The sequence below is a fragment of the Hippoglossus hippoglossus genome, chromosome 1 (genome assembly GCF_009819705.1).
Source record: "Hippoglossus hippoglossus isolate fHipHip1 chromosome 1, fHipHip1.pri, whole genome shotgun sequence".
Lineage (NCBI taxonomy): Eukaryota > Metazoa > Chordata > Actinopteri > Pleuronectiformes > Pleuronectidae > Hippoglossus > Hippoglossus hippoglossus.
The window spans coordinates 557645-570348 of NC_047151.1; the positions used below are offsets into that span (position 1 = coordinate 557645).

The window sequence follows — 12704 nt, forward strand, 5'->3', positions numbered from 1 at the left end:
GGGCTGAGTGCAAAAGTCCATGGACTGACGGTTTTCATACTTTGAGGGTCCCTACTGACCCCCTTCAAGTAATTACGGATAGTAAAAGCCTAGAAAATGTATTTGACACAATATGGGCCCTTTAAGATCAGTTGGTGAATGAGGCCAATGGAGCCATCAAGACTGGAAAAGTGCTATGTAAATACAGACATTTTACCTGTATGGAGGACATGGACAGTTACAGCACAGAAACAGCTGCTTATGGACACAGACCCCAAAGACTTATACATTTCTGTCCTTTGGAGAAAGTGTCCTCAGCAGAGTGGTGATGATGACGCGATTCTGCTGTTGAACTAATTAATTCATGCAGTGGAAATGGACATTATACTATTTATTATGTGGGCCAATGTACTACAAGTCTACAAGGCGGAACAACCATTACTCATTTATGTTGGATATTGTTTGAAACATTTTATATGAAAAGCAATTTAGAGAAATATCGAGACATTCATGTTGTTTGGAAGTGAACAGGTGATGCTTTAAGATTAATTTCCTGTGAATATTTTGGCTCCAGTGAGCTACATGTGGTCTTGTTATAATTATTATTATATTATCAATAAACTTCATTAGTATTTATGAATGCTTAGTTCTAGATGTCAGATGCTGCTGACTGCAGGTCTATGTCTTTGGCTGGTGTCTTTTCTGGTGCTTTTTCAGGTTGCTGGGGTCAGAGAACCTCTCTGGGCAGAGAGGGCACTGGTACGGTCTCTCCCCCGTGTGGATGTTCCTGTGGATCTTCAGGTTCCAGAACTGGGAGAATTTTTTGCCACAGATTGTGCAGCCATATGGCCTCTCTCCAGTGTGAGTCCTCAGGTGAGAGTGTAAGTTTGCCTGTGAGCTGAACCCTTTCCCACAGAACCTACATATGCATCCCCTCTTCCTGGGGATTTTCTGATGCATATTAGTGCTGCAGTAACTGCCCTGACCCTTACTTGGACCTGGGCCTGGGCATGGTTGGGACGCCTGAACAGACAGCTGCGCCCCCTGTGTGTGACCTAGAGCCTGAATAGGGCTAGACTCCTCTGACAGATCTATAACAGGACCCTGAGGCTCAAAGGAGGCGTGGAAGCTTCTGGAGCTTTCAACAGCCAATAACATTCCTGATGAATTCTCAACAGCCAATCCCCTCCCAGAGCTGCCAGCCTCTGCGCTAATGAGTGTGCCTTGCAGGTATGGCAGGGGGGAGCAGTGTGAGGATGGCCCTGGGAGGCTGTTGTCATGAAAATATTTACTACCCCCATTCGTCCACAGTGAAGAATGGCCATAGCTGACCTCTGAGAAGCCCCCCCCAGACTCCTGCAGGTCTAAAAGCTGATTGGTGGAAGCTTGCGTGGTGTCATCAAATGGCAGCCCTCCTCTGTAGTCATCTGTGCTCGACTCTACCAACCCTGGATAAACAGAGAAGGATACTGAGTGACTTTCTTTGTCACACTCAATCAATCAACTACACACGATTAAATGTAGCTTCTTCAGGCTTTTCTGTCACAACTTCAGTCAGCTCATAGTATTTTTCTTTTCTGCTATCTTGTTTTCCATATACTAATTCTCATGTCATTTCAGAACTCAGCCACTCCCCCCTGCTCTGCATCACCTCTTCCCACGGATCCCATTACCTGACCTGCCCCACCCCCAGACTCACCTGCTTTCCATCAGTCATCAGTCACCCAGTATATATACCGGCCCATTTCCTCTGTTCTGTGCCAGATTGTCTAGTGTGTTTTTCCTAGCTTTCCAGCGTTATCTCTTGTTTCACTGCTCTGCCTGATCTCCGCTCTGACCTGCCTTCTTGGACCCTGGATTCCCTTTTGCCTGCTCCCTATTGGATTTGTTTGCTATCTCTGACTGTCTGCCTGGTTTTGACCCCTGCTCGTCCATTAAACCTGAACTCTTGCTACTCCTAAAACTGCTCAAGTGTCGTGCTTTTGGATTCTCATTTGCCATTTTGCGCAACCTGACATTTTCAAATGATCTGCTGTACTATGTGGTTTATTCTCCATGCTGCTACAGTGTGTGTAAATCAATGGCTGACCAATACAAACTGATAGTGACTTGATGTTGTTTTTAATCTGCTGCCATGACATGAGAAGGGGCATTTACATATGATTATGATAAATGATGAACATGTTTTGTTCAAGTTGATCTTTCAATGATTGATCTCCTTTGCCAACGTACAGGAAGTGTGCATTTTGTTTTGAAATAGATAAACTGCCATAGCCATAGCAGTCAAAAGAGGATTTGGCAGGCGCATGTATTTCATGTATTAAGATCCAATAGGGTAATGTCAGTTGAATTTCACAATGCATGAGTCCACTCACCCTCCTGTATGCTGAGGTCTGTTCGGTTCTGAGATTCCGACAGTGGCTCCACTTCCTCTACCTTAACCAGCACCACATCTGGCTCATCATCCTTCTGCACACGACAAAGAGAGACCGTGTGATGTTAAAAACAACACAACACACAACATGACTGCACATGACACACAATGTCCATGAGACTAAACGCCTGAGTGGCAGCCAACCTCAGCATCTGGGGTTAAAAATTTGTAAAATTATACAGTATATGTATATTTTTGTTATAACTTTTTTTAGATCTGCTTATTTCAAAAGAAAATTGTAAACTTTGGTAGAGGTTTGGCTTGTGTAGTTGCACGGTGAAACGGGTCTCAAAATCAGACTTTATCAATCACTGTAAATATAAACGAAAAGAAAAAAAACGCTGTTGGGTTTTGTAATTTTGTGCATTGTCAGTTCATGTGCTACAAGTGTGACTTTAAGACCTGTTATATGGCATGGTTGTCATGGCAAGGTAACAATAAAACCCAAACTTTTTTTAAAAAAGTGGTTAAAGTACTTTGTTAACAGGTTAAAGCTCTAGATTTTGACAGTAAACATTGCCATAGAGTGTTTGTTCAGTAACAGGGGTTTCCCCGTCTCGCCAGCTCTTTAGTAAACAGAAAAAAATATTTTCAGGTGGGTGAGAAAATGTTATCTAATCAGAAAAGAGTAATTCAGCTTCAATTTGATAGTTTTCCAGTAACAATTTTGACTACTACATTCTTAGTTTCATCACTTCCAATGTCTCTTGTTCATCATGTATGAGTTCTATATTATTTTATAAATAATAATTTAATTCAGTCACTTGAAATAAAGCCTGAAGAGAACAATTTTCGGTTGTTTTGTTTCTGTGTAGGCCTACCATAAAAAGCACTTGATTTTGGTACTTGTACTTTTACTTTTGATACTTAAGTACATTTCAACACCAGATACTTTTGATACTTAAGTACACTTAGTATGAGCTACTTAGTATGAGACTTTGACTCAAGTCATTTTCTTACGGGTGACTTTTACTTTTACCGGAGTCACTTTCAGGTAAGATATCTGTACTTTTACTCAAGTACGGCTTTCAAGTACTTAATACACCACTGGTCTTTAGATATCACATTTAAGAGGCCAAAAACATTATTTTTCAGGCCACTGTGACCTTGACCTTTGGCCTCCGAAATCAGTGAGTCCAAGTGAATTGTGCCAGATGTAGTGACAGGCCGTCTTGACTTTCACTTGGATTTCACGTGAGTCCAAATTAACACTTGTACCAAATTTGAAGCTGATCTTGAGATATCATGTACAAGAAAGAAATACATACTTCTTGAGGCCACCATGACCTTGTACCCATGGCTACTGAAATGAAATCAAAGCTCAAGTGAACGTACAACCCTTGAGTCCAAGTTAATGTTTGTACCTGGTATCGCGTACGGATGGACAACTCAAAATCCTAATGAAATTGACAAAATGTGCAATCGAGAAGCAAAATCAAGGCAACCCCCAAAAAGGGAATGGTTTTGCATGTGCTGGCCACCGACAGCTGCTGTCTCTTTATCCTTCCTGACTGATTCTTCTCTAGTTTTGTGTTCGGCTAGTGTCCTTGTCACTACTGGTAGCATGAGGCATTATCTGCTGCCCAATAAGGGGGCACAGGTTGTCCTGCTCCTCCAGGAAGGCACATCCATACGTTCCGTTGAAAGAAGGCTTGCTGTGTCTCCCAGCACAGTCTCAAGAGCATGGAGGAGATACCAGAAGACCGGAAGTTACAGCTGGACAGGGCCGTAGAAGGCCATCAACCCAGCAGCAGGACCAGTATCTGCTCCTCTGTGCGATGACGGACAGGAGGAGCACTGCCAGAGCCCTACAAAGTGACCTCCAGCAGGCTACAGGTGTGCATGTTTCTGACCAAACTGTCAGAAACAGACTCCATGAGGGTGGCATGAGTGCCCGACGACCTCTAGTGGGACCTGTGCTCCCAGCCAAGCACCGTCCAGCTTGATTGGCATTTGCCAGAGAACAACAGAATTGGAAGGTCCGGCATTGGCACCACGTTCTCTTCACAGATGAGAGCCGGTTCAGACTGAGCACATGTGACAGGCGTGAAAGAGTCTGGAGAAGCTGTGGTGAACGTTATGCTTACTGTAACATCATCCAGCATGACCGGTTTGGCGGTGCCTGGCCACATGCGGCCTGAGTGTGTAGGCAGTTCCTTGATGAAGAAGGCATTGATACCATTGACTGGCCCTCTCGTTCCCCTCACCTAAATTAATTGAGCATCTATGGGAAATTATTTATCGGTCCATCCGACGCCTCCAAGTACCACCACAGACTGTTCAGGAGCTCACTGATGCCCTGATCCAGGTCTGGGAGGAGATTCCCCAGGACACCATCCACCGACTCATAAGGAGCATGCCCAGACGTTGTCGAGTGTGCATACAGGCACGTGGGGGCCATACACAGTACTGAGTAACATTATGAGTTGCTGTGATAGAAATCACCCAAGTTGGATCACCCTGAGATATCAGTTTTTTTCTTTGATTTTCAGTATGATTTTGTATATAGCTCTCAATGGGTAAATGATTTTGGTTTCCACTGATTGTTACATCATTTTGTTCTGAACAAATTACAGAATGTACACCAGTAAAGATTTTCAACTTGAACAATTCGTTCATCAGGATCTGATGTGATTTAAGTGTTCCCTTAATGTTTTTGAGCAGTGTATTTAGTTATTAATTGATGTGTCGGAAGATGAATCCCAATCGCTCTGGTCACTTAAACCCAGATGTCCTGGCTTCGCGTGGTGAAGCTGAACTACGTGCGCACAAAATCTTGGACTTTTATTCAATGTGTACCTCATACAGCAAATCAAACAAACACAAAGTAAACTTCAAGTACAGTGCAGGGCCTAATCACTTCTGATTAGTGTTGGTGTTTATTGTTTAAGTGCAAAGTGAGTGTAGACCAGAGGGGGAGTAGGGAGGGAGGACACTCCGGCGCTCAATACTCCAGCACGCAAAAGGCGACCGGAGCTACAAAATGAACGTAGCATAAAACTTTTAATTTAACATTTTTGTCAATGCAATGGAGAACTGTCTACATCACAATGCATTTTAGAATTGATAAATTTCCCCACCTTTAACCGTTCATTTGTTGTGCGGTCATTCAATAAACAAGGACCGTTTTCCAAAGCAGAGACAATTAAGACAATTTTATTCCCACTTTCATTCTATGAACATCATCATATCATCTATGTGTGGTGAAACAATATATTTCTTGCGGTCAACAAATCAATGTACAGATCCAAGCTAACTGTCTCCTGCTATATGTGAACCATTTCTAATAATTTACTTTTCAGTGGGAGCCAATAAGATTGCAGCTGAGAGCCACAGATACAGTGAGGAAATCAGAAAGTGCTGCGAGACAGACAAACTCTGTGTTGGTTGGGATCCAGTACAAGTACAGTATAAACTCCAGCAGAGAAGATCCTCATGGCTCCAGCTGTGTACCACCAAAGCATTTATATAGTAAAAGGTGAATGAAACAAGACAGTATACGCCCATATACACAAGTAAAAATGTATCGCTAACTTTCAATTTGAAACCTTCACTGGACCAGGACACTGAGGAGAGGGACTGCTAAGTCACCATAAACTAAACATAAGTTCAAAGTTTCTGTCCAGAGGTTGCATCCCTAGCGGATTCAGTTGAAGACTAGCAACAGAGACTTTATAATTCTAATTCATCAAATTCTCTAAACAAAGACACATTTAAAGAATTATAAAGTTAACTACAATGTGAAACTTGAAAGTGTTTATATTCAATCTGTTGAGCAGAGCGTTTTTCTGTCTCAGAGGACAGTTCAGATTCGTTACCGGGTCTCTTCTTCAGTACAAATTTCAGGATGGCTCTTTTGCTGGTGTGTTTTTAGGTTTCTAATCCAGGCAAATCCTCTGCCACACATCCCACAGCTGTACGGTTTCTCCCCAGTGTGGACTCGCTGATGTTTCCTCAGGTTCCCAGCCTCGGAGAACATCTTCCCACATGTTGAGCAGCTGAAAGGCTTCTCCCCCGTGTGGATACGCTGGTGGATCTCTACCTTCTTTGGCCGGTTAAAAGCTTTGCCACAGTAACTGCAAACGAACAGTCTTTCCTTGGTGCTGGTTCGATGATGTACTGAGCTGCTGTCGCTGAAGGGCAGGGACAGCAGGAAACCGGTGCCGTAACGAGCACCACCATCCACACTTGACGAGGTCGATGGGAAATCAGCCGCCGCCATCGAGTATGAACAAGATAGCCTTTGTCCTTCCACCCCAACCCCTGAGGGCTCATCGAAAAACTCCTGAACCAACGAGTTAGCACTTTTATTGTCACGCAAAAGGTCAAACTGTGAGTCCCTGCTGTCATCGATATACTGCTGTGGGTTTATGGTTTCTTGCAGGGAGTCTTTATCCTCAACAGAGTTACTGAGTTCACAGTTAAGAAGAGGAGAGGAGTCACTGACCTCCACTCCTCTGCTGCTGTTGCAGTTGCTGCCTGTAGGCCTGGTCCTGCTGATTTGGATCTGGGTATCCTGCTCTTCAAGCCTCAGTCTCTCTCCAGAAACTCCACGATGGACACATTTCAGCACTCCTTCAAAGAGACAAGATGGGGCAAAGGATAGAGAAAAAAGTTTTATACACTGTCTCTTGATGGTCTCATTTTGGTCAGTAGAACCACTGTAAGATTAACTGATTTAGCAAATTTGTTTTTCATTGTATGAAGAACATTGACTATTAATCTTCACTGCAGACAAACTAGGTAGTTAACTTTCAACTTCACTCGTCACCATAAACTTTTCTTAAAGAGCTCTGTAAATAATTTAATAACATTTCATAAAATGAAACAGAATTTTCTTTATTACTGTTCACATGTGATGCTTATATGAAAGTTTGAGTGATTTACTTAACTGCTGTTACTTTTTCTGACATTTAGGGGTGTGTGATATGGTGATATTAGATCATGAACGATAAAATGACTACGATCTGCCTTTACAGAGCGATTGTTCATACCGTTCAACAGTGTACATTATTAAATTTATATATATATATATAAATATATAAATAAATAAATAAATAAATAAATAAATAAATAAATAAAGGCATTTACCAGTGTCTAAGCAGCACAGTCCACATTGTTTGCAGAGAGGGTGGCCCTGCTGGCACCAACAATGTCTCCGCTGTGGAGAACCCTCATGTGTACACGTGCGTACTGAACCAAAAGGCCAGTACTGACATTTTCCTGTTTTGATACATGTACCGTTACACCCCTAAAAGCTACACTACAGTTTTTCTGCTTCATTTATCATTTGGCCACGGTCAAACCACAGTTTGTGCTAATTTGATTGTCCAAATTAATACACAGTGTAGGCAATGATTAAGATGGTTGTTTGCCACACAACTTAACCCGATGACTATCACCAAGTCTTTTTTTTTTTTTTTTTTTTTTTTTTTTACTGAAGAGGGACATGAAAATAGTTTGCATGAAAACATACCAACTAATCCACTTATACTTGGATTATTAAGGTTGTAGCCAACAAACAGGTTTATTAGCAAAAGCCTACAATAACCACCAGTCACTTAAGTACTGCAGACACAGTGACATTTTGCGAACTGTTGTTTCAGCTGATTTGAGCTGTTAAGGGATGCCACTGGTCAACAGCACCAGAGTTCAGTGCTCACTTCCCACATCCCTCGCAGGTTTTGAGAGTCTATCAGACCAATACAAGCGCAGCAGAGAGAATATTTGTCCTTTTTCCATAATGACCAGCAACAGTATATCTGAGTGCAGACAGATTTCAAGAATTGTTTGAGAGAGGCCAGGGTTGGGGGGGTTTTAAAACAATTAAAACAAGAAATGAAAAAATTGTGCTGTGGAATTGAATAGACCATGAGCTTAAATAAAGATGGGAAGACACTCCATTGAAGAGCAAAGAAAACTTAAGAGTGAAAGATGCAATAGTAATATTAAAAAGCAGAAAATATAATTTTCATTTCGAGTATGGATTGATTTTAAAATGAGCGTTTAAATACCAATGAATTATCTATCAGGTCTAAATAGTCTCATATGAACATGTTACAGTGTAACAGTAAGGAGAAAATTGAATAGACAATGAAAATCAAACAAAATCAGCATGGAAGAGAACTGAGGAGTGAGAGAAACTGAAGGAGTGAAATAATTGCAAAGATAAACTAGTTTTTGGACATATGTGTTAAAAGAGGAAGAAAAGTGACAAATTTAACTAAATAGTGGAAGTTTCAAACCAGATGGTTTCTCACAATTTTCCTGGACAAGGGGCAAATGAGCTGATCCCTGGAGCCTGATGAAGTTGATTCAAAAATCTGTCTGACAGGCTTGGATTGGGCCGTGATCTTCTCTGTCCGGGTTAAAGTACAAAAGTTAAGTCTGTCGCAATGCTGAACTCTCCTGGATTTTTTTACAGTCTTTAGCGGCTCTGTCAGTAATTTACCGACTGTTGTCAGTTGTTTTTACCCAGACTGAGTTTAAACATGTGCCCGATCACACTGTTTGTTTGTGAGTATACACTCACTGGCCACTTTATTATTAGGCACACCTGTTCAATTGCCTGTTAACACAAATAGCTAATCAGCCAATCACAAGGCAGCAACTCAATGCATTTAGGCATCTAGACATGGTGAAGACGACTTGCTGAAGTTCAAACAGAGCATCAGAATGGGGAAGAAAGGGGATTTAAGTGACTTTGAATGTGGCATGGTTGTTGGTGCCAGATGGTCTGAGTATTTCAAAAACTGCTGATCTACTGGGATTTTCACACACAACCATCTCTAGGGTTTACAGAGAATGGTCCGAAAAAGAGAAAATATCCAGTGAGCGGCAGCTGTGTGGACGAAAATGCCTTGTTGATGTCAGAGGAGAATGGGCAGAGTGGTTCGAGATGATAGAAAGGCAACAGTAACTCAAATAACCACTCGTAACTAGGGCTGCAACTAACGACTATTCTGATAGTCGATTAATCTATAGATTATTGAAACGATTAATTGACTAATCGGATTATGAATCACACAAATTCTCAATTGCTCTTATTGAGCCATCAGCTTTTAAATTTAGCTTTAGGTTATTGCGGCATGTGACGACTGAAAACAAAGACTATAAAGATCGATACTAAATTCAAAAATGTCTTTTAATAAACTTTGCTGCATATTAGGCTACTATTGATACAAAAACAAAGAAAAATCAAGTGTTTGTCCATTTAAAACCAAGGACAGGCAAAGTGCTAATGTAAACAAAGGTACATGGAAAGTAGCAGCAATAAAAACATCAACAAACAGTCTTCTTCGGACTGCATAATTGTGATTAAAAAATACTTTTGTCAGGCAATAGGATAACATTACGCTTTTAAACTCGTTAAAAAAAATCTATATTCAAACCATATTTTTGTAATGGATTCTACAATCCTGCACACAGGTATTGAGGGAGTTGCCAAGACAACTCCGTTTATATAGCAAGCTAGATAACAGGCTATCTTACCGAGGCGAGTCTGCATCGTCTACGTTACGATGTCAAACGTGCTTCCTCTTCAAATGCTCGTGCATAACGGACGTGCTCCCATTGAGCAGGTCCGCCTTACAAATATTGCAGGTAGTTTTTTTTCGGGCTATGTTAAAGGTGAAATTCTCCAATACTTTGGACTTTCTGGTACGCGATGCCGTTGCAACGGACGTCGCCATTGGTCTATGTTTTGTCGCTATTGCACATTCGCGACTTTCAGAGACAGGAAGGGAGCGAGATGGCTCACTCCTCAGCTACTTCCATCAGCACCTCCGGTAAAACAACGTTTAGTTCAGCTGCACGGCACGAAAAACACGCGCTATGACGTAACCAACGAATCATCGACTATTAAATTCGTCTGCGACTATTTTTGTCATCGATTTTTGTCGACTACGTCGATTAATCATTGCACCCCTACTCGTAACAGCCATCTCTGAACGCACAACACGTCGAACCTTGAAGCAGATGGGCTTCAGCAGCAGAAGACCACACCGGGTGCCACTCCTGTCAGCTAAGAACAGGAAACTGAGGTTGCAATTCGCACAGGCTCACAAAAATTGGACAATAGAAGATTGGAAAAACGTTGCCTGGTCTGATGAGTCTCGATTTCAGCTGCGACATTCAGATGGTAGGGTCAGAATTTGAGAGAGTGAGAGAGTGAGTGAGAGAACTTCCCTCAGGTTCTGGGATCATAAATAAGCTTCATAATTCTTTTATATAATCAACCGCTCACTGACGGAAAAATCTGTCAATGATCTGAATGCCTTTCATTTATCATCTGCAGCAGGGCTCCATCTGATCAGCCAAATATAGTTGACATGCAGAGCGTGAATTCGTGGTGGATGGATCATCATTATCTCGATAACGTGAGCTTGCACATCGTTAAAACAACAATTAAGATATTATCGTAGACGATACATATCGCACACCCCTACACACACATTACCTTCATTTTCCACTCACACAACCCAACTGAATACAACGGAACTGAATACAATATATAAACCATTCCCCCTGAACAAACTCCCCACACACACACATTATCACCTACACTACTCAGAGATCACTTATTATCTGGAGTCCTTCTATCATTTGTTTAATTAATGGACATTAATTTTCACATTTGGACTCTGAAAGTGAATTTAATTTCTATTGATAAATTGATATTTTGGTGAATATAAGTATTTGATGTTTGTTTATTACTCATACTTCTTTGATTCGATTGTTATTTGACTTTTAATTGAATACCAATTGATGAACTGAATCCCTTTTTGTAGCTAGGATAACAAGCTATCCGGGTTAGCTCTCCAACTGTTATATATTTTAGTTAATTGACAGAAGTCCTGTATGGTGCCCAACTCTGTTTTTCGACAATTTAGAAAACCCACGCTACATCAGTATTCTGTCTGTACTCACCATCATCTCCTATAAGTGGCACGTCCTCTGTTTCTTCAATGCAAGACATGTTTGCTTCCACCTTCTCCTCCTTTACCAGCATCACATCTGGCTCCACCAGCTCCACATCTGGAGACTGCACAACAGAGAAGGTTTACCAGTCTGTCAGCAAGAGCCCGTTTCATATTCCTGCAGCTACAATATATGCACACGTCAGAATAGCGTCCCAGGACAATCACGTGGTGTGCTTACCATACTTTGGATGTTGTCAGAATGGTTTGCCTGGCTGACTGTGTTGCGTGTAGCAGTTCTGTCAGACCACAGAGTGATATCCATCTGCCGCTCAAACACTCCACCTAACCAAAGACCAGACAAATGTGTGTTTAGAAATAATGACAGTGGAAATTGTCAGTGACATGACAGTGGAAGCATAAAACCCTGCATAGAGAATTGCGAGGTGGCCTCCTCTGTCCAATTTCCCTTTATCTCTCTCTCACGTACAGTGGGAATAGTGGATACTTTCTTGAAGAAAATTGTACTTTCTTGATCCTTGTTGTTCTGGGTTTGTACGCTCATAGTTGAATGTGGGTCGCTTTGGATAAAAGCGTCAGCTAAATGAAATGTAACGCAATACAGTGTCATCTTCAAACGCACTGTGGTCAAACTGGTCACACACCATCTTTAAACGTAAACATCTTCAGTGTTTGCTTTTTTAAACTTTTCAACCACTAAACAAACACAAGGGTAAAGACATATGGGCATACTCACACCAGCTTGAAGTGTGTTTGATTGGAAAAACAGCTACAGATTTAGACATTGCTGTACTTAAGATAATGTATGCTGTGGTCTGGTGCTATACAATTAAAACTGAATGAATCGAATAGACCCTTTTCACGGCAGCCATTTTGACATGAAACAGTAGTTAAATACAAGCCTAACCCACTAAATAGAGCAGTACTTTAATTAATGCCATTAGTAACACCTGTGTTGACCTACTATTTCATATCAAAATGACTAAAATGGTGTATTGAACAGTATCTCTTATCTCACCGGTGGACGGTGAGGACTCCCGGCGCCTGTCGCCGCTGTTTATCTGCACCCTCGGTCGGTTACTGTTCGTGGAGCTTTCTCGGAGCCTCCGCTCGGCGTTCCCTCTCGCCATCTTCAGTTCAAGTAGGTGCAGTTTCCTCTTCAGGGATTTGTTCTCTCTATGACATTGGGACATCTGCAAACTAACCACGGCATAATCATCGTCAACCAGCTTACAGATCTCCGCCACGGCAGCGTTAGCCAGGACTTCCATGATGGAGGCCAGCTGGGTCTGGAAGGCCAGACGGCTGGACATTGTTCCCGCGGTCAGTGGCTCGCTGGCTGCTCAGTCGGT

General features: G+C 41.8%; 1 protein-coding gene across 1 annotated transcript in view; it reads right to left on the reverse strand.

Annotated features, from left to right (window-relative positions):
• Positions 1-5175: 5175 nt before the first annotated feature.
• Positions 5176-12704, reverse strand: part of LOC117770951 (oocyte zinc finger protein XlCOF8.4-like) — a 30987-nt gene continuing 23458 nt past the window's right edge. Inside the window, exons 6-10 of the mRNA XM_034600893.1 lie at positions 12371-12691; positions 11573-11676; positions 11342-11456; positions 5981-6988; positions 5176-5946 (exon numbers count right to left, since the gene is read on the reverse strand). Coding sequence (XP_034456784.1) covers positions 6228-6988; positions 11342-11456; positions 11573-11676; positions 12371-12691 — 1301 coding nt within the window. The 3' untranslated portion in view covers positions 5176-5946; positions 5981-6227. The remainder of the gene's footprint in view (positions 5947-5980; positions 6989-11341; positions 11457-11572; positions 11677-12370; positions 12692-12704) is intronic.